The sequence below is a fragment of the Chlamydotis macqueenii genome, chromosome 4, assembly GCF_036417535.1.
Source record: "Chlamydotis macqueenii isolate bChlMac1 chromosome 4, bChlMac1.mat, whole genome shotgun sequence".
Lineage (NCBI taxonomy): Eukaryota > Metazoa > Chordata > Aves > Otidiformes > Otididae > Chlamydotis > Chlamydotis macqueenii.
The window spans coordinates 67,479,033-67,501,931 of NC_141559.1; the positions used below are offsets into that span (position 1 = coordinate 67,479,033).

At 37.5% G+C, this 22,899-nt stretch overlaps 1 protein-coding gene across 1 annotated transcript in view; it reads left to right on the forward strand.

The window, feature by feature from the left end:
- FAM184B (family with sequence similarity 184 member B) overlaps nt 1-22,899 on the forward strand; it is a 47,514-nt gene that overhangs the window by 21,523 nt on the left and 3,092 nt on the right. Inside the window, exons 3-10 of the mRNA XM_086747681.1 lie at nt 6,785-6,895; nt 13,252-13,464; nt 14,718-14,871; nt 17,018-17,130; nt 17,540-17,724; nt 20,621-20,767; nt 22,375-22,492; nt 22,673-22,777. Coding sequence (XP_086603807.1) covers nt 6,785-6,895; nt 13,252-13,464; nt 14,718-14,871; nt 17,018-17,130; nt 17,540-17,724; nt 20,621-20,767; nt 22,375-22,492; nt 22,673-22,777 — 1,146 coding nt within the window. The remainder of the gene's footprint in view (nt 1-6,784; nt 6,896-13,251; nt 13,465-14,717; nt 14,872-17,017; nt 17,131-17,539; nt 17,725-20,620; nt 20,768-22,374; nt 22,493-22,672; nt 22,778-22,899) is intronic.

The following is a 22,899-nucleotide window of genomic DNA, read 5'->3' on the forward strand; positions in this document are numbered from 1 at the left end:
TTTGGCCACAATAACCCCATGCAGCGCTATAGGCTCGGAGCTGAGTGGCTGGAGGACTGTGAAGAGGAAAGGGACCTGGGGGTGTTGGTTGATGCTCAGCTGAACATGAGCCGACAGTGTGCCCAGGTGGCCAAGAGGGCCAACGGCATCCTGGCCTGCATTAGAAATAGTGTGGCCAGCAGGAGCAGGGAGGTAATCATCCCCCTGTATTCGGCACTGGTGAGGCCGCACCTTGAGTATTGTGTTCAGTTTTGGGCCCCTCACTACAAGAAAGACATTGAAGCCCTGGAACGTGCCCAGAGAAGGGCAACAAAGCTGGTGAGGGGTCTGGAGCACAAGTCTTATGATGAGCGGCTGAGAGAGTTGGGATTGTTTAGTCTGAAGAAGAGGAGGCTCAGGGGAGACCTCATTGCACTCTATAGCTTCCTGAAGGCAGGTTGTGATGAGCAGGGGTTTGGCCTCTTCTTCCAGGCAACAAGCAGGACCCGAGGAAATGGCCACAAGTTGTACCAGAGGAGGTTTAGATTGGACTTGAGGAAAAACTTTTTCTCTCAAAGAGTGGTAAGGCACTGGAACGGCCTGCCCAGGGAGGTGGTGGAGTCTCCGTCCCTGGCAGTGTTCAAGAGGCGGCTTGATGAGAAGCTACAGGATATGGTTTAGTAGCTGTGGCAGCAATGGTAGTGGGAAGACGGTTGGACTAGATGATCTTATAGGTCCCATCCAACCATGTGATTCTATGATTCTATGATTCTATGATTCTTCTATATAGTTGCTGCTTTTTTTGTTTCACAAGATCAGAGGGTGAATTAAGTATGCCTTCTCCAACATTATTCAGACTCCATTCTCTCAGTGTATATATCTGTAGCAGAACAACCTCTATCTTCTGCAGAAAAGTAACGAGGATATAAAGAATGGCAGAGATGCAGATAAGCCATTTTTTTTTAATTGAGTCAGGGAAATCTATAATATCTGTTTCAATGAGGAAAGTGTCCTGGCTCTGTAGAAGTTTGATGCGATAGTGGGGAAGAGGGGAAGTAAGATCTTGTGAGTATTTAAAGTAGTATTCAGGAGAAATGAAGAATGGAGACATGAAAATTTATGTGTGTGGTTTCCTGTTCTGATTTATCATTTAAGAAATGCATTCTTCTAGGAATAAATAATGTAAAACATATTATGAAAACGTAATAGGAACTGGAAATAAGAAGGTGGTGTCATTAGCATTTTAATTTCTAAATTCAGTATCATCTGGATAAAACCGAAATATTTTCTGAGGGACATATGCTCAACTTGTACATTTCAGATCCTCTAAGTCTATGGAGTGAGGCTGATTTACATACCACCGGAGCATATTGCCTTGAATCTTCAAAGAGATTTGTCCTCAGACTAGGATAAATCTGGAAGAAGGAAAACAGACACAATGCTATTTTCTGTTTCTTTCCAGTTTAAATAAAAAAGTATAAGTTTCTCCTTTCTAAATTGGCTATTTCTGATGCCACCATTAAGTACTACTTTTTTTTTCAGAATTCTGTGAAAAATAGCAGACTGGGAAACAGAAAAATTTATTTAATCTGTAATACTTCTGATCATTAGTAAACACTACCAAGAAAAGCTGTTATAAGTCTTGAAAGATAAAAGAGCTGATGTTCAAGCAAGATGAATTTCCTGTTTTCTCCTCTGTGTATGCCAAGAGGTTTGAGACCTTTAGATTAAAGGCATCACATTAGTGCACATTTATTATTATTACTATGGAACAGAGAATACAGGAGATGACAAGTTATTAAGTCTCGTCTGTTCAGTCTAGTTTTGGAAGAATTTTGGTGTATGCAGAGGTAAAAGGAACAAGCTTACCTTTAAGTTTTCAGCTACAGAGAGTGTTAAATACCAGTTAGTTTTCACCCATTAGGTTTTACTTAGCATTCATATAGGAACAAATGGCAATTTTGATTGTGGATTATGTTACAAACTATTGTACTTGAGCAACTGGTAAAAAAAAAAAACCCAAACTAATATTCATTAACTTTTAACACAGATTGTCATTAAATTAATGGAATTAAATCCTGTTCCAAGTTTAGATACATCTTTTAGATGGTAACTCTTGATGACTGTTCACTTTACAATGATGCCTGCATCTGAGGGAATGGTTCCTTATTACAAGTATTCTGGTAGCAGAGACAGTTTAAGGTATGGGAGAGCAAAAAATGTATTTAAACCAGCTCTGTATATGTGAAAGATTTGTATCATGGAACTGCAGCAAGAGAGAATGACCATTTATTTGAGATTACAAAAAAAAATATGTAATAAACGTAGCAGTGATACCATGCATATTTTAGGATTTAGAAGTCTAGCTTTAGGGAACACAACAAGAAATTATCTGATTAAAAGGTATAGTGAAAAAAGTGGAGGAAAATCTAAACATAGTCAAAGAGAGAAATAACACTTAAAGAGAAGGAAATCCTGCAAAAAGCAGGTAAGATGCTCATTAGTGTCATTCTGAAGTATTTCCCTTGTTTGTAGTCACTCACATTGGAAATTCCACAGCTTACTTATGCTATTTGAAATGTAAATTTTGATACCTCAGAAGATAATGGAAACTATATTGAATTCCCAAAGCAAAACTATTAATAAAGTACATGAACTGAAACATCAAATAACACAGCTGCAGCAAATGACTTCTACCATACAGAGCCAGAACAAGAGCAGCTCTGAAGATGTGCAAGAGCATGAACAGGTGGTTTTCTCTCAAGTATTCAAAGGCATGGCATACCAAAAGTACTGAAATCAATGTAATTTTTCTTTTAAGATTAATGGCTTTTTGATTATTCTACAGCAGTCAATCTTGTATGATTCCCAGATCTCTAACCTCATCCAGTGGAACAGTGACTCGTGTTCATTACCTGAAGTACATGAGTTGCTACAATGACACCAAAGAAACTACTGGCATCCTTGAGCTAGTCCAGGGCAGAATGTTCACCAAGTTCTGTAACCAAAACCTTAAAGAGAACAAGGTCCAAGGCAGACTTTCTCTGTTGAGGTCAAGTTGGAATACTGATTTTTTTTTTTTTTTAATATAGAAGACAGTTCTTCTGAAAAGGTATGCAGTAATAATACCAGGAATCAACTCATTGCAATGAGGAATGTGTGTATCCTGAGAGTTCCCTCTGTACGATGTCTCCCCTTAAACGGTCGTCCAGCCCTGAGTCTTTTCTATACTTTTTAGTTCACCTACTGCTAGAATATTGTTGTGCTAGCATTCTGGAAAATTACATCTGGCATCAGAGACGTAACAAAAACTAAATTGTCCTTTGTACTTTTTCAGAGAACTAAGGTTGTCCTTGAAGAAACCTGCATGGTTGGAAGTGAGTCACACACCCAAACTCAAATAGGAACAGTAAAAAAACCCCATCCCTAGACTGCAGAAGAGGCATACAGCCCTGAATCACTACAGTTCTACATTGTTAACTAAAATAAAGCCAGTATTTTTCAGTGGAGTATATCCACCCTACAAAATAGATCACTGTGACCCTAGAATCCTACCATGGTTTTGTCATATTATATAGATGGTGTGTTTTATAGACTATGGAAACTGTAGCTATTTTTTAAAAAACTATATGAATAAAAGACACAGAGAACTTGCTTTTTTAAGGGAAGCATCAGTCCCATAAGGAAAAGATTTGTCTTAAGGAATAGCTGTTAAAAGGGGTGAAAGATCTTGTAATGAAGCATGCAAAGGAAATCAAGCCAATCTAAAACTTCATGGAAGCTGAAAGAAAAAAATGCAGAAGGTAGGAATGTTCTTCTATTTATAGATGCTCTAATTCATCTGGTTTTAATCTGATTGGTCACAGTGACATCATTTGAATTATCCTCACTGGAGGCACTTTGAATTAACATAAAATGCAAGGATTTTCTCGTCACAGACTTACTGGAAAAAAAAGTCAAACTGATGTATTTCTCTGAAAATCTCCACAAGCAGGAAGGTGAATTTATCCTTGATGTGATAAAGTGCCTTCTTAGCAACACTTATCCTTGCATGCTTTGCATGTGACAGTTGGAGCAATTAATATAAGGTCCCTCCTGAAGAAAAATGTATTGTAGGTGTATACCAGTTTGTGACTTAAATTTCCATGGATTGCTGCTGTGAAATACTCAAAATACATCAGTTTAATAAAAATTGTGCATTATATAGGCAAAGGATCTAATTCTGTGAAGTGTTGGTAAATGGATTCAGAGTGCAGGTGTTACCAATGAAATGACAACTAGTTACAAACAAATACGTGCATATATATGTCCTTATTTAACTTCAAACAGAAAAAAAATGCTTATCTTCTCATGGATCCAGACAGGTTGCCTGAGAAATACCTTATCTCAGTGTGTTTTAAGTGGCTGAGCTGTAATTTCTGTTATCGGTACGCTTTAGCAGCAATGAGTTTAAGAGATTCTTCACAGAATTTCATTTTCTAATGAACTGCTGTCAGTGGCTGAATCCTTTGGCTTAAGGAAGTTTGCAATCTGTGATGTTTCTGTGCAGCAGGAACCTAAATGTGAGGTGAAATCCATTCGAATGGAGGAAAACCTTGAAACGTGTTTAGTTTTAAGCACATGCTTTAATGCTTAGTGAAGCTAACAATTCAATGCATGCTGAAGTGGTTTGCCAAATTGATACATAAAGTGAGGAGGAATTTAGTTTCTGTCTCCTAATGCACTTATGTATTTGTCAGACACCTTCTAGACAAAAAAAACCCAACAATTATTAGAGCAGTTTGTAGAATTGGACAGTCAGACAAGTGTTCTTTTGACCCTTCTTGGTGCTAAGAATGTGCTTTTCCCAGTTTTAATACTGCTATACCTTGCCAAGTTCAACATCTACTTGAGAATAATCAAATTGCTTGCTGACAAGTTTTGAAGTTGCAAAAAGTATGCAACTCCTATCACTAAATGTTGAGCTTCATAGTGCCTTCTAGATTTTGGAGACTAGAAATTGTGTTAAGTGCTTGTCAGAAGAATTCATTTTTGCCTATGAAACTGCTGGAGTTTATACATTTGTGCAATATCATTTCTCAAAAGGAACCCATGTAAGTAAATTATTTTATCAAATTGTGTAAGTGCTCACGTTTGATCAGTATGTGAAGATGCAGTGCTTCAAGGTACACAGTTACACTATCAGGTATAAGCCCTGTGAAAATGGCATTGCCTTTTTATATAGTGTATTCTTTTATGTGAATAAGTTTGTACAGGTATACTTAAAATGATGCCAGGCTGAAACTCTTCATGTGAGTCAGATTAAATTTAAATATCAAACACTTTATACTTTAGTAAAAAAGGCATAATAGTAGACATTTATTGCTTATAAGCAATAAATATTACTGCTTATAATAATGTCTTCTTAGAGATTCATATTAATTAGATCAGAAAAATCTTAAGGTAGTAAAACATAAATAAAATTACAATATTTTTCATTACTAATTCTATTTATATCCTCTGATGCAATTAAGCTCTAGTAGCTACTTGAGAAGTATTGTATCTTTTTTCCAGATGATAGAAAAGTTAAGATATAGAGGAGGTCAGTTGGCAGAGTTGCAGTGGGAATGCTGCAAACACTTGATCTTCAGGTTTTAGTCACAAAGACCATTATATCCTGTCCTTTTCTTACAGGGAAAAACTAAAACTATTTTTTTTTCTTGCAATATTCATGTCTCTGTGTGGAATTCAGTGCTTTAGTTGCTACCTAACAGTTATCTTGTTTTTAAACTGTGAAGTGCTAATGTATTCTCCTTTATTTAATTATGAGTTGCAAGGAATAATGTCACTATTGCCTGTACTTCTGTTTCCTAATACCACGCCATCCTCCCAATGATTATTACTTTCTTAGTTTTTGGGTATTTTTTCTGTTATTTTGAACTCTTAAATTTTTTGTGCTGTAAAAATGGGGGCTGGAGGTGAGGGCTGTGAGAAGGTGCTGTACAGGATGGAGGAGATGTGAAATTGCTATTTTTTTCTCTGTTTTCTTCACTTGTGGTGTCTGAAAATATGTAGAATTTTTTTGAGTCAGCAAATTGGCACAAATAGGAAGAGCAAGCATACTAATAAACTTGTAATATATATCACTTCAGGACATTTCTAGAAGTTGCATATTCAGTCTTTCTACGATAAACAATCACTTACATTTACTACAAATGATTGCTACAAGCTCTTGGTCACTGTCTTGCGAGTGGTATTATCGCTTTTTAAAAAACTATTTCCAGCAATAAGGTGATTATATAATAGTCTTCACTTTTTAAATTTAATTTTATTTTTACTTCCTCACTGGGATTTTCTTTATGACTAGTGTAAGATAGTGCTTCCTCTTCCACTAATTGTCCATTATGTAGTCATCTTGTTATTTATATGGTCAATATATATTTACGTTTTTCTCAGATCTTAGGGGTGACTCTTGCATACTAAATTATTTTTGAACACTAACACCACTCAAGGCAAAACAGACTGACTCTTCATGCTGTACATTTTTCCACCTCAGGGAAGCTTTCAGTAGAAGATTAGGATTATGTAAGCTGCATTATCTAATGCTAGTGTTAGAAAGAACCAAACTAAACTTAATACTTCTTTGATTGAATAATATATGAATGACATTAAAAAGCAGTTGCATGTATTACTGTGTAAACTGTTCTATTATCTAGGGTCATGTAGAAGAAATGTTCTTTCTTTTTCATGCTACATGTTTTGTCCCAGCTGTTGGGGACAAACAGGATTTTTTTCTTTTTTCTTTTTTTTTTTTTTTTCACTTTAGGAGCTCCAGACACAGCTAGAGGAATTTAAAAGAAAATCTCAGTGTGAACTAAAGCAGCTAGAGAAAGAGAAAGAAGTCTTGACTGGGAAACTTCAAAACTCTTCACTTGAGGTAAACTGGGCATAAATGTAACCCAGTAATAAAAAATCTCTTTATTTTTCCTCTGATGTGTGAATTCTTGAATTTTAATCATATTTGCTGTGACTACCAGTCAAGAAAATATGCAAGGACTCTAGATAGAAATAACAGCAATTACTGCACCTGAACATCTATGAAGATTTTGACAAGCATTTTCACGCATTTCATGTATCACTCTTTGGAGATATACTAAGGCTTTTTGGTGAGGAGTTGGCTATATCAGGATTGGATAGTGGCTCTGACTGTTCGTCTGTATACAGGGCTAAGTGAGATTAGAATCTTCCTTACAGCTCTTGTTGACCTTCTGGTTTTTGTGTGTGTGTGTGTACACATGTAGAAGGGCCTGCTTGCTTGCTCCCTTGAGCAAGAGAATTGAAAGGTTGAGTTTCTGTTCTGCCTGCTTGATGGTAAGGGTGGTAACTGAAACAGATTGGAATGTGCAATAATTTAGTAGTTGGCTATGCTTCCCTCTATGTTCTCAAGATCAAGAATGAAAGAGAGAAAGCATTGTGACCCCAACGTAGCTTTGAGGATGTAATAGCTTATGTAATGTTCCCTGCTGTGGTTACACCTAAGTCATTATGCAAATCTGCAGACATGGATTGATCTGTAAATAAATACTGAGATGTGTTAGTATTAGATTATCCACCTGTAACAGCTGTAATGTGTAGTCAGTTGCAGGCCAAGTGATGGGAATTTTGCAAATTAGTACATCTACCAAAATACTTATACAGGAAAGTGTCATTATTTGAAAAGCCATAACAGGTTGGATAAATAATTTTCTGCCAAAACAAAAGCAGAACCCCTACAAGGTTATTATTTACCCAGATAAACAATGCCCCTTTAAAATTTCTGACAACTGTGAATACACATTTTCTCCCTCTCAGGTGTTCCCCTTTTGTGTTGTTCAGTTCTTTTTGGCAAATATTATCTGGTTTAAATGTTATGTACAGGATATTTCCTTTTCTTCCATGTGATCATGTGAAGTTTTTGCCTGTGAATGTTTTGATACTTTTATCTCATGGATAAGCTATAAAACAACTGCTTTAACAGAATTGAAATCAATGCCCTAGTGAAAAGTTCTGATGATGATCAGTGCTGCATTTATTTTTCTACCCCAAGTATATAATTGCATTTGATACCTTTTTCAGAAGAACAATTAAATTATTTGTATTTGTCCATTCTGGGAGATTATGGGTGAATGTACATGTTTTCACCATGAGAATTTGTCATCTGTGTCTTTGGTTTTTTTTCTACCAATCCAGGTTTTGAGGCTCCAAGATTTTGTTAAGCAAAATGAGGATATTCCCAAATACACAAAATTTCTTCAGTCTAGTTCAAGCAAAAGTAATGAACAACATGAATTAGGTAGCTCACACTGTGGAACTACTGAACTACAGATAGCCACTGTTGTTCTAAGTGGCTGTCTATAATTTCCATTGCTTTATGTCTTCACTGATTCTAACCGATTTCACTTTCAGCAGGTTCAGTGGGAGCTTGCATGGCAACAGTTCCACAGAAGTTGAAGGCCTAGATCTTTTTCAGCTGGCATTTGTGCACTCTGAGTGGCCATAAGAACAACTTTTTGAGTGTTTGAAGACAGGAAAAGGGATAGATAGGCTCATCAGGGGGCTAAGCAAGATGTTGACCCCCTCTCTGCTACGTGCTTCCGCTTTCCCAGGTGCCATTACTACTGCTTGATGTAGCATGTTCCAGCAATGGAGACATGTGTTGTGATCGTTTACTATGTAACACCTGCTTTTTCTCCCATTTATGCTGTACTAGCTGTACTACTTCCGAGTGCAGCATGGTCTTTTTGCTTTCATTTCTCCTGTAAACCAGATTTATACGTTCTGGTATCAAGCAGTTGCATTCTGACATTCTATCCATTTCCTGGTCTTAGAAATACAGCATGTAAGTGTAGCTCTTAATGTTCTTAAAGTTCTGTCTAAATCCCATTTTTAGGTTTCATTACACATTTGTGCATGCCACCGTTTTCTATGGGTTCTTCTCTAACAGAATTTCAGGTCAATCCAACCTGTGTTGACCTATCCAGAGTGACTTCTTTGCACCTAATGTAAAACATGGGTTCTCAGAAATTAGTGGTCTTTATTCTTTTACAAATTCCCCTAAATGCACATTTTTCTACAAAAATGTCGTAATCCATTCAGAGCTGAAAATTTACCATGATATTCTGGCGTCCCTGGAAAATAACTGAAAGTTATACTGGTTTGAGGTGTGAGGGGAAGACATGGAAGGGAAGAATAGTGGCACATTAGAAAGGTCTCAAAGAAATAAAAAAGATTATGACATGAAGCCATTATTCTTTAGGTTTTGCAGATGGAAAAAGTAAGGCAGTGAGTCATCAAATTACTTTTATTGAAGTCACACTTTCAGGACAGAAAAATAGGAAAGAAACCTGTGTTTCCTAATTGCTAGTCCTCTCATATCATGACATCGTAGTAACTGCAAGGGGTGGTGGGAAATTATTACCACTATAAACATAAATAAATAATATAAAATAGTATGTATCATGCCATATGTTATGTTCACAACACCATGGTAAGTATGAACAGATACACTAAGAAATGTTTTAGTATATCTTAGAATCTAACAGTGCTCCCTAAAGGAGAGAGAAAGAGCTCCCTCTGAAGAGAAATATCGCATTTTTCTTGGTACTCTGTAAGTTACTTTCTGAACCAATTATTTGGCAGTGTTGCCAGGGAAGTGAAGTAATTTTAACTTATAATACTTTCCTTTTATTATTCACAGCCAAGAAACCACCATTTACTATACAACATTATGTTTCACTGAGGGCATGATTCCCAGCTGGGAACCTTTGCAATGGCTCAGCCCAGAGCTTCCGCCTCAAAGGTTAGGTAATGTGCTGTTACTAATCCAGTTCTAACCTGGATACAATTTCAGATCTAAAAATAGCTTCCTTGGCTGCATAAGGCACGTTTTTGTTTGGGCTGACATCGCTAGGGCACTATATAGAGTAGACAGAATCATGATGGTTTCATGTCTCTGGCGATGCACTTCGAAGTGGCAGTATTTCTGTATTATTGAGATTTTTCTGGATGAAGAAATCAGATTCACACCTATTTGGTCCTTTGGAAGGAAGGAAGGATGTGAGATCCTGTGTGGGTCAAATGCTAATTCATTAAAGTCCTCCAGTTCCTTGCTTTTGCACTACAGGATCTCTTCTTGTATTAAAGGGGCTATTCTGGAATTGGAAGGTACGTAAAATGGAAATGCAAGCATCACCTTGTCATGCTACATCTTTGAACAATGCTAGCACAGCAGTGCCCAGAGCCTTGATAGATCTTGGAGGTACCACCAAATAGCAGCAGTGGAGATGTGCCTAGTGTGTTCACATCTGTCTCTCTGGTCAGGAATTATCATATGTTTAGGAAGGTGAACTTAACTGAAGTTACTGTGAAATAAGCCTAAAGACAACAGTAAAATATAATTCCATTAATTTGTTGTTACTTCTTATACCATGTTAGCATTTTGATGTAATAGCATCATAGTATGAGTAAAATTCTGTAGCATGAGTGCCTTGTTTTGACTCTGAACAAATTCTCAATTGTGGTGACTCCTCTGTAATACATCAAACGGCAGTTTCAAGTCTTTTATATAAATTCATCTCCTAGCAATGCATTGAGAAACTCAGATCTTTCTACTTAAAAGGTACGGGAAGTCAAAATATTCTCTCTGATTCCAACTTTACTTGCCTTTGAGATTTCACACTTCTTACGTATAATAATTAAAAGAAGGGAAGAGCAGACATAAAATAGACCTCAAGTATTCATAGTGCTTGCAAGCACAGTGAATTAAAATAATCAAAGCAGAAGTCAAATGGGGGAGCCAACTGTGATGACATGCACAGCCTTATACTTGCCCAGTGTTTTTTACCCATGGGCTATCAAAGTCTGAGAGGTACTTCTTCAAAAGAATCAAGCCATCCTTCCCAAGAGAAGGACAGTAATCATGGTTAGAAAAGAATGAAACTTGAAAGATTTTTGAAATATTTCAAAACTTACGTGTCATCTTTTAGTAATAGTTGTTCGTTTTTTCTTTACTTGGAAGACACTGGGAGGCAAAGTCAGCTATCATAAGAAAGGGCAAGTGTAAACGTAACCCTGAAATTTGAAAAGAATTCAGCAGAGTCTAGAAAAATACTGTTGCCTAGAATTTATACTGTGGATAGGTATTAGGTGCATATTGAAGACCACTTCATGCAATTCTGGTGGATAAAAGTGAATGAATAATGGTATTAGAGGTACAGTTTTTCAAGAGGTTTTGTTTTGCAGCAGGAAGACATTATAAAACACAAAATCACACAATGTTACTCGTTTGTTAATGGTGAAAGAAGCCAAATAGATTCTGAACTGATGCGAGTTGCCATAGTTTCATTGACTTAAACATTGTTTTACCAATTTAAACAATTCAGAATCTGGCTATCTGTTTTGAAGTAATGAAACACAATAAAATACCTGGGCACTGCAAAGTATTCCAGAGAAGGGTTTGCACTGGTGGATTTGAGGGCCCTTTAAATGGAAAGACAGGAGGAGGAAACTTGATAGGATGGAGATGTTTATGTCTTAACCTCTAATGTGTTAGAAGTAGCAGGAGTGTGTTTGTATGCCTATATTTGTATAGGTCTTTTCCCCTAAATCACTGAAAAATAATGTCTTTAGAAAGACTTTTCCATCTGCTTTCTGTTGCTAGCAATTTACTGCTTAGCCTATTTCTAGTTAGTATGATCTCATGTTTCATCTTAGTAGTGCTTTGAACCAGTAATTGTCTATGAAGAGAGTTGGGAAGGTTAATAATGTTGCGACCACGGCTGAAGTTTATATACGCCTCTTTTCATCTTCCCCATGTAGACAAATATTTAATTCACAAAAGAAATATTCCAAGTGACATTTTTCCTATTTCCAATTTTTCTATTAGAAAATATGCAGCCTGCTCTTCTGGCACATGCTTTTTACTCACTGGCTTACTTTCAGGAAGCCCAGAAAAAAATGCATGCTTGTGTGTAGTCATGCTAATGAATATTATTAGGAGTGCGTTTAGCCATCATGAGAAAGGATCCCTATGAACTGGAGAGATCTGGCATAGCTCATTAGCATCTCCCTTTGGACAGTGCAATGCTGACTGTGGACATCAGGTTAATGAGAAGTAAGGGCTTTGCGCAGCATGTCTCCTTTTTCTTATGTAACACAAAATATAGCAGAATATGCGATGAGAATGAAATGTGGAAGGATATAGACATCTTAGCCCACTTAGTAAATATTCATCCAGCTTTTGTGGTGCTGCGTCAGAAAGGACCACAAGTGTGCAGCTGAAGTTACAAGCAACTATTTAGCTAACTAAAGCTACAGTGCTTCCTCAACTAACAAACTGTCTGCAGTACACGTGGAAAAAAAAAAAACTTGCTTCCATAGTTTGAATTCTGTTTCTCTAAGGGTGGAAAGTACAAGTATATAAAAAAGCCTGGAAAATAGACCATCTTCTTTCACATGCTCCTCAAAAGAAAAGGCAAGAGACATAAAGGTTTTGCAGGAGACCTGGCAGAGAAAAAAAAAAGCAGGTTTGGAAGTCAGATACAGCAGAAAAAGAAATGCTGATTTGCCTTACTAATTATGCATGCTTCTTCTATGCAGAAGGCAGTTTTTCAGAATTTCACAGCTATGTTGTTAGGAATGGTAGATCTAAGAAGGGCAAATACAAATTTTTGCTGAAAGAAACTTACCAAATAGGAAAGAGAACAGACTCCTCCTTCCTTCCCCACTAAAAAAAACCCCACCACATTATTCTTATAAACGGGTATTTTGTTGTTACTTTTGTGTCAGCCATTATAGACATGTCTTCTATATTTAGTAGTTAAGCTATGACAGGGGAGAAAATAAAACAAATTCGAAGCATGATGTGCATAATTCTTATTTTCATTGGTTCTAATCTACTGCTTTATATAAATGGGCTCTGCCGTGCTACATCTCCAGGATGACAATAAGCATAGCCTTAGGCCTGCCTCCTGATTTGTGCCGTAATTATTGTGCAAGCTGAACTATGGATTGTATATATGAGATAGAGACGATTTGAAATGAAATAATTTCAGAAAAGTACTTGTTGGGCAACTGACAGTTTATGCGAAAGGGATATAATTATTCACTGAAAAAAAGGGCTCCTTGCATGAAACAAGCATCTCACTGTTTTTCATAGAGAAACACAAGTTCGTAAAATGTACTCAAATTCACATAATTCCTCTCAATTGTGAATGCAGCCATTAATCCTGTCCTGCTGACTTACTTTTCTGGAAGGTGGCTCAGCTGAAGCAAATATTAGATCAACAAGCAAATAATTTCAAGGAGTCACTGAAGAAATATAATCTGCAGTCCAACAAAGAAAAAGAGAAGCTTTTACAGGATCTTCAAAACACCATTAAAGAAAACCAGAATGTTAAACTGCAGCTAGAGGCATCACATCAAAAAGTCTTAAAAACGTTGGAGAAAAGCAAAAATCAGGAACTCAAGGTCAGTTTACAACATACTAGTGTAAAAAAAAAAGATCGTATTTGTGAGATAAAATATATTAGATATATTAGCTAGAGCTCATTATCAAAACTCACTTCTCCAGTTGTCTTAATAGGTTGCCATTGTTGCACATAATTCTGTGATTTTGAAACCTCATAATCTTCAGGTTGTTTTTGGGTTTTTTTTTAACATTTGAACTTAGACCATAGCGTGAATGAAATAGTTGCATAAATTAATATAACCTACCCTCTACAGTTAGGCTGCAATGAATACAAGCTCCTCTAGCTGTGCTCTTGCTTCAGAATCCAAGGGACTTCCTAAGTTTATTATTAACAGCACTCAGTTTTACTATTTTTCATCCATTATTAATTTATACATAAATACTTTAGAAGAATTATAATAGACATGTATAATGATGTGTATTGCCTTAGATACCTTCAAGAAATCAATTATCTAAGTGGATAACCAAAGCTTTTAAAGGTTCAAGTGGATTTATTTCAGTGACAAAATGTTAATGCAATATACTAAAAGAATGGTTGTAAAGAATGTTGCTGATTGAGAAAAATAAAATCAACTTAAAAAATCTACATGTGATTGTGACATAGAGTTCAGATGGCCTTGCTGATATTACACACCTTAGGGAAAACCTGCTTCTAAAACATATGTAGTAAAACCACCCTAAGTAGAATTTAATATCTTGTTTATATATTCAGAATAAGATCCCAGCTTTAACAAAACCAAGCTAAAGGCAGTAAGCTGTTAAAAATGAAACTTAAAACAGAAGTTTGCTTTCAGAGCCACTACAGAGCAACTGCTCCCTTGTTTACAGTGTCAGCAGCACTTACTAACGACAGTGGAAGTTTTAGCCAAGAATGATACAAGGAAAGATAGAAGCCTTTGTCTGACACACTGGGATAAGTAATCACATACAGGTCAAATCTGGGGGGCTTTTTATGTTGAATAATAAAACATCTTTCTAATGCCAAATAGTGCAAAGATGTCAGTGTTGTTGCTTCATGTTGTACAACAAATCTAATAGATGATATCTTGATAATTTCTGTTGTCCCTATTAAGTTCTGGTTTTTTAACTTTAGCTCATTTTTATTCTTGTGTTGATGAATTGTCGTGTAAAGTGGTGATGAAAATGAAAGTTCTACAATGAAAGAGCAGATTCGTCCTGGCATTACAAGTAAAACAAGGTGATAAATAGGCTCCAACTACTCTTTTTTGGGGGGGGGGGCTTTTGCTTACAGGAGGCAGAAGAACGTTTGAAAAAGGAATTTAATGAGACTTTCAAGATCCAACATCAGTCTCATAGACTGGAAATACAAACCTTGGAAGAGAAAGCAAAGAAAGAATTACATTATGAACTCGAGCAGATACAGAAGCAGCAAACCCTGTTGCTAGGTACAATGTCGCATGTCATGCACAGCTCCTACTGCTTGATTATATGCTGAGAAGCACTGACTTTCCTCCCATTCATTTTCTTTCCCATCTTCTGGGAACTCAGGTCTTTGTGAATCTCCTTTTCCATACCCTGCAATTTCCGCAATGCAGACTTAATGTTTTTTGTTAACCTAGCTCTCAACTGTCAGCAACAGAGTGTTGCTGGGAGAGGAGTCTGGTGTACAGCATTCAAGTATGCATTATCAGGTATATTAAATTGGAATACTGTAGTTAGTGTATATGACTTTCTCCTCTTTTTTCTGTGATGCAAAGAATTATATGTGGTTCAAATCTGTTCTCTTGAGTTCAACAGTGGAGATCAGTTGCTCCATACATATTGTTTAATCAGTTTAGACTAAAGTTCCCTAACTTATTCAGAACTAAACAGAGCACTGCATTAGGAGGACTTGTAATATCTCTGAGTTTCTACTTAGGTTATCAAAGCTCATCTATAAAAGGTTTTTTTATTAAAGAAAGATTAATTTGAAAGTACTTTAAGTACAAAATGGATTATCTTCTTGGGGTTTTTTTAGTAATTCAAATTTGCTAGAAAGAGTTCTTGCTCTCTAAAGTTTACATGTTGAATAGATAAATTCTGTTGTTCTTGAAAAATTGTAGGGGGACAACAGAGAGAACTTTTTTTTTCTTTGTACTTGATTCATCTCAAAATTTGTACCTAATATACACAAAAGTTGCATTATATGACACATCTGCTTACATAAGTGTTATACTTCTCTAACACAACCAGACCTCTCCTCAGTCTGCCTTATGACCCTCTATAAAACATCAGTGGGCTTAACAGGGAAGCCCAGGGGTACTCCAGTAAAGTTCAAGGTTAGAAGCAGCAATTATGGTGATCTAGTCTGCAAAACAACTGCCACAGAATTACCTCTCTGATTCCTCAATGATTCTGTTGAATCATTGCTATTGTAGCTCCATATCTTCATAGAATCATAGAATCATTTAGGTTGGAGAAGACCTTTAAGGTCAAGTCCAACCATTAACCTAGCACTGCTAAGTCCACCACTAAACCATGTCCCTAAGCACCACATCTGCACATCTTTTAAATATCTCCAGGGACTGTGACTCAACCACCTCCCTGGGCAGCCAATTCCGATGCTAGATAGCCCTTTCGGTGAAGATATTTTTCTTAACGTTCCTCTTGTCTTCTTGTTCCATTTGTTACTTGGGAGAAGAGACCAACACTGAGCTCCCTACAACCTCCTTACAGGTAGCTGTAGAGAGTGATAAGATCTCCCCTCAGCCTCCTTTTCTCCAAACTAAACAACTCCAGTTGCCTCAGCTGCTTCTTACAAAAGACTCGCCTTCTGGACCCTTCACCAGCGTTGTTGCCTTTCTCTGGACACACTCCAGCACCTCAATGTCTTTCTTGTAGTGAGTGGCCCAAAACTGAAGACAATATTCAAGGTGCGGCCTCACCAGTGGCAAGTACAGGGGGATGATCGCTTCCCTACTCCTGCTGGCCACACTGTTCCTGATACAAGCCAGGATGCTGTTGGCCTTCTTGGCCAGCTGGGCATACTGCTGGCTAGCGTTCAGCTGTCAACCAACACCTGCAGGTCCTTTTCTGCCAGGCAGCTTTCCAGCCACCCTTCCCCAAGCCCATAGCGTTGCATGGGGTTGTTGTGATCCAAGTGCAGGACTTGACACTTGGCCTTGTTCAATCTCATACAATTGCCTTCAGCCCATTGATCCAGCCTGTCCAGATCCCTCTGTAGAGCCTTCCTACCCTCAAGCAGATGAACACTCCAGCCTAACTTGGTGTCATCTGGAAACTTTCTGATGGTACGCTCAATCCCCTCATCCAGATAATTGATAAAGATACTAAACCAAACTAGCCTGAATACTGAGCCCTGGGAAACACCACTTGTGACCGGCTGCCAACTGGATTTAATTCCATCTTCTTACTATTGCTCAACTGAGCTACTTCACTAGTAATAGGAAGCCATTATACTTAATGGTGAAGGAGTTGAGGAACAAAGCAAAATGTAATGCATTAATATTTTCATCTACATTGTCTGTATCTACCTTCCCCATCCAGTTGGCCTCTGACTGCCTTAATGGTTATCTGTCTGATTGTTACCAGGATCTCTAAGGATGGAACTCTCTGAGCAACAGACATCGTGCACTAATCTCAAGAAACAAATAGAAGAACTCCAAGGGGAGCTGAGGAGTGTGAGGACACTGAAGAAGCAGCAGGCAAGGATCTAGTTCCTGCTTCGTTGCCATGTCATGTTTTGCAAAAGCAAATTTCTCTCTTCAGAGATAACAGAAGTGTACAGAATCTCTTTCAGAAATGGAATGGGTTTACTTCCCTTATGTCACACTTTAAAATGCTAGTATTGTTTATAATCTTTTCCCCAAAGACATGCATTTTTTTTCCATTTAAAGATTAGAATCTACAACACAAGTAAGTGAACGAATGTTACAATAAAATCAATTTTATGAGGAGTATAAAATATGTTCAGGAAGTTTCGGTCACAGATTTTGTCTTGCACATAGAATTGCACATATAATTGAAAATCAGTTCACAAAAATTCAATTCCCGTGAGCTCTTTACGTTCAATAATTAGAGGCTTTGAATAACTAAATTTGGCCTTTTTCTTAGGAAGGAAGTAGCCAGAGCCAGATCAGATCTCTTCATGATGAACTGGAAAAATGTCAGAGTGAAATTTCTGAACTCAAGAAAGAGAATTTACTTCTGAAGGACACAATGGAGCTGCTCAGTGCTGAGCTGGAGTCACAGAAGCAAGAAGCTGCACAGCTTCAGGATAGGGAGAAACAGCACAGAAGGTTTGCCTTAAATTCACACTTTATGGTGCTATCTAGAGAGTCAATAATAATGCCTGCATCAGAGATGTTCTAAATGTGATGAGTGTCAGAATCTGTCCCTTCTAAAGTATTAATTTTAGAGGCTAGGAGTTTTGCAAAAGCAGTAGTTCGTTTCACATTTATCTCCAGCCATAATAAAAGCATTTGAACTAACTTCATTGTATGTCACTGAGAAATATGTCCAGTGTAGCCCCACAGGAGTGACCTGAGAAAATCTGCATAACATCAGCCTTTGAGAGGCATTGGAAGATGTAAACAAATCCCAAAGTCACCCAAGAGCTATTTGAAAAGTGTAGAAGTCTCTGAGAGTAAAGATCATTTTTTTTATAAATACTCTTTTGTAGCTGAAACCAATGGGTTGTTAACTCTAAAGGGGACACTTGAGAATGCTGTATGGACTCTGAGAGACTGCTGTGGCTGTAAGAGCCAGCTTTGCACTGGGGGAGTAAGGGCAGAGATAGCAGACACCGACAGTGCCTCTGGGCTGGAAGCCTGGAGCTGTAATATGCTATCAGGGCACAGGAAGGGCAAGCTGGCTTATAGTATTTGCTGTCTTTGTAGAAGGTGGACCACATCCTTTTAGTGTAGCCACAGGCTCAGAGCACGAGTTGTGCTGCAGTAGTAACAGCCTTCCCATTTGCGTACAGTACAAGTGCAGGACTTACCTTTCACATGGGAGACAAGACCGGGGTACGCTGTCCAGTGCATTTGTATGGCTGTTGAACCCTTTGAAATTTCTGGATGATCATACTTAACACATTGTCTTCGCGGAGAGATTAAGGAATCTGGTACATGGGTACCTTTCAATTCATTTCTGCAATGGTGTAGAATATATTCCCCTAACTGTATATATAAAAGGTTTTCTGAAGAGGATACCCTTAAAAGAATCTTTAAAATTATGTCTTATATAGTCTAGAGAAAAGCACTCAAGGGATACAGTCTCCCAGCAGACTGTCAGAACAGCCAGAGTAATTCTGTTGCTGTCTACCAGTCAGTAGATATTTAAAGAATGAGAAGGAAACTTTTTTTTTTTCCTTTGCACTCTTTGGAGAGTTACTTGAAAGTGACTTTCATTTCAAGCTTTTGAAGCAGGATCAACAGAAAGAATTGCAAACCAGAGAGTTTCATCAGTGCCCTCCAGCTACCTTGAAGGAATTTAGATCCTCTGTTCGTGAAGAGAAGAATTATTCACATGTCACTGATGAGGTCTAAAAGGCTTCAAATGCTAAAGCTGCTGGGCTAGAGGATAATCTTTACAGGGGATAGATGGTGTAGCTCTACTACAGTAAGCATTTGAGAAGGAAGCATTAATGGAAATTATGTAAGGAGAAATCCTTCAAATCACAGGCGGTAGAATCAAAGAGCTCAAATGGTCCTGGGCTGCTCTGAAATTAATGCATGGAAGATCTGGAACATTAACTTGCAGCTCTTGTTTTGCTTTTGCAGGCCCAGTAATTTAGGTAGGGGAGTGGTTAAATTGGTCAGTGCATATAAATAACAGCTTTTTTACTGTTGCTTTAACAACAGTGACCTTATCTTATGCTATGTAGTGATATGTAATTGGTTCTGATTTGAAAGCTGATAGTGGCTTGTTATTTGCATGTGCCAAACTTTTATAACCAATTATTTAAAATTCCTATTACTACTGTTGCCAAATAAGTGAAACCAGTAATCTGCTTGAAGTAATCATTTCTATTTCCATTCTTTTCAATTGTGTGAATTCCACCTACAGTACAGAAACCTTTTGCAAGGTCTAGAACAAGAGTAGGCAAAAGGTTTTTTTTATGGTAGGAGAGGAAATTCCCAAAGTGGCTATACTGAAGGAAAGCTTTTATTCTGTCCCTGAAGATCCATTCCAGGGATTCTGCTCCCATTTTTACTTTTATTCTGCTGCTTATTTTGTGGCAAGTGCCAAATCAATCACTCCCATGACTGTGCTTTAATTTCAAGGGCAGAAACCTTTTGGCCTTTCCAGAAACAAGTGAAAGGGCCTTAGAAGTACATTAAAAAGAAAAAAAAAAAAAACAAAAGGTGACTTGAATATCTTTTGTGAAAATCGCAATTGTTAATCTCCTGAGTTTGACATCTCTCAATCAGTAAACAACAGACCATGGGCTCTGCGTTGAGTTAATGAAACAGTTTCTCCAAGGTTTAACAAAATGTTAGCAAACAAAAGGCAACAAGCTAACAATGATGCTTCAACAGATGTCTGTTTGTTTTGGGGTTGGTATCAGAAAGCAATGTTATGGCTAGCCTTGAAAAAAAAATGGTTGGCATTTTTTAGTTTTCAATTCACAGTGTTAAATAGCAGTATCTTTCAAAATATATCATCTGTTAAAGGCAAATGTTGTAGTTAAAGGCATTGTTATAACATTTCTTACCTTCACTTAAAAAAATATATTTTTAGAGCGGTGGTATGCAGTATTAAATGTTTTTGGTGCCATTGTGTGATGAAATATAGCATCAGAGCCTCATAGTAAAATCCCAGAGGTTTTGAAATAATTTTACTTAATACAAGTGAGTTCCTGTGGTAATTTATTGTCATGTTTGACCATTAAGATTGATGTACAAACTAACCATAGACAGAATATCGATAGCATCATTATATAGAATAGACCCTCCATTTCCTCAAGGCTGAAAGTCTCCAAATAATTTTCCTCTTCCTCAGTGTTAGTGTGGTTCTGCTTCAGATTGCAACTGAAGTGTCGAAATCGAATCAGTAAGCAGAAGCTCAGAGCTGCGCCTAGTTAGCTACCTTTGTAGTCAATAGAAGACCTCAAATTTGCATGCTTTGATCCGTGATAATAAACTAGTATTGAAATGTGAGAATTCAGACCTATTTTAATACCGATGAAAGGCTACTGGTAGAAGACCTCAATATCAAGCATAAAAAAGAACTGGACATACTGAAACAAGATCACCGGAAGGAAATCGAAAACATATTATCTGATTTCAGCAGCACTCGGGCACATCTCCAAGCAAAGCTTTTCTCCTTAGAAACTGAGTAAGTTATTTGAATAAACTCTGGCTCATACTGGCAGTGAGTTCTGTTTCAAATTCTTATTCTTAGTATGTATAATTTTTTGATTACTTATAACTAGAATATTATAAGCAGTGAAATAGAAGTGTATAGGTATTTCCATTACAAACACAGACCCAGCTATATTGTAATAAACTCTGGATATCATTTAATGTAAAGCACTGTACATACAGTTCTACAATGCTGAATTAAAACCTGCACTTAGCATCCTGCAATTTTATAAAGTGTAAAATCATCTTTGTCGCAGATGATACAGAGGCCTTGATTCATGATCTTGTACTTAATTTTGCTTAGCAGAGAAGCATCTCTGAGGTTAAGCTCTTGCTCATTCACACTCCCTTGCAAATTTCCCAGGACAGCCCCCGCTAACTCATGTAAATAAATGCACTTTGCAGCCCCCTATGGAGTTAAGTGGTTCTGTGATGCTTCAGACCATACAGGATAGGACCCTCAGAAATAATCCCTGTGATTATACATACCCCTTGCCCTTTTCTGTTATCCCAAATGTGCAGCATAGGTCCAGAAGAGAGACCTACTTGCATGTAAGCAAGTCTCAAACAATTCACATGATAAGAATTATCTTTGTATCTAAATTCTGAGATGCAGTAAATTAAGATTCTAAGATGGGGGGGGGGGTGTCTCAAAAATGCTTATCCTTACCAAAAAAATACCACAAAACAGTGTTTTGCAGGCTGTAATACATTTCTCAGTGTGGCAGGTAAACTTCTTAGCACTCAGTTTCTCACGCAGCGAAATTCACGAACTTGGCTGATGAAATAATGGGTCAATCAAATGTATGTTTCCACACCATCTCTAAGAAGGTCTAAGTCCTCATTTGAATCTTTTCCCCTGATTAAGGCATTTAAAGAGCTGAACTCACACTACAGGTTTTGACTCAGAGGGTTCACTAAAGCAGCATGTATATCCAAGCCTCTCTTTTCATGAAAGTTACAGGAATTGAGTATTTCTCAGGCCTCTATCAAATATGGTTGGAATTCTAAAGTTATTGGGTCAGAAAAATAGAACAATAGATACAGACATGCATAGATACTGTGTCACAGATTTTTTTCTTAGGAAACTAGACTAGCAATGTGACGTGCAAGCTCGTTAGTATTGTACACCTGAGGCTGGATTTTACGTTGGACAAATGTGGGTTATCCCTGGTGGCAATTTATTTTGGAACTCCACAACTCTCTTTTCACAATGAGGGTGATGGAACACTGGAACAGGTTGCCCAGAGAGGTGCTGGATGCCCCATCCCAGGAAGCATTCAAGGCCCGGTTGGATGGGGCTCTGGGCAACCTGGTCTGGTTGGAGATGTCCCTGCTCCTTGCAGGGGGGGTTGGACTGGATGGCCTTTCAAGGTCCCTTCCAACCCTAACCGTTCTATGATTCTGTACTTAAATACAGTCCATGTACACATGCCTGTTTTCTTTAAAATGCTGTTTTATCAGAAAGGCCTGACTGTGTCCCTGTATTTTAGACTTAGAATTTAGGGCAGAGTACAGCCCAGGTATCTCTTGAACGTGGTCTGAGGAAGTTTTTTCTGGTCTGCATTTTCTTTGGTACAGACTTAAAGAATTAGAAGAAAAGTCAAGAAAGTGGGAGTCCAGATCAGAAGATACACACCTTATAAGCTGTCTGCAAGACAAATTAAGTGAGAGAGAAGAGATTATCAAGCAGCTGGTGGTAAGATTTCCTTTCATATGTACATATATATTTTGGAATCTGTTGGAAGGCTCTATACAGTATTTCACGCATTGCTTCAGACTCTTTCTTTCTGTTCTGTAATACTCTGACAAATACATGTTTCCATACCAACTTCCAACAAACAGATGTTTCCATACACATAACTTTCTTTCCCCTCAGGAAGGAAGAAAATTTCAGCATTCACTTTTAGCCAACACTGAATCTTACAGGAATCGATCATTTTCTTTCAATCCTAATACAAGATGTTTGACCCCTTCTATGAAGGTAAGATGGGCAATGCACTTAAAATTACAAATTGTAGTGTTTTATTGCTATTTGAATAATACAGATGATCAAGGCAATAAAGGTCCTATTATTTTTTTATGGCAATATTTTTCAGTAGAATT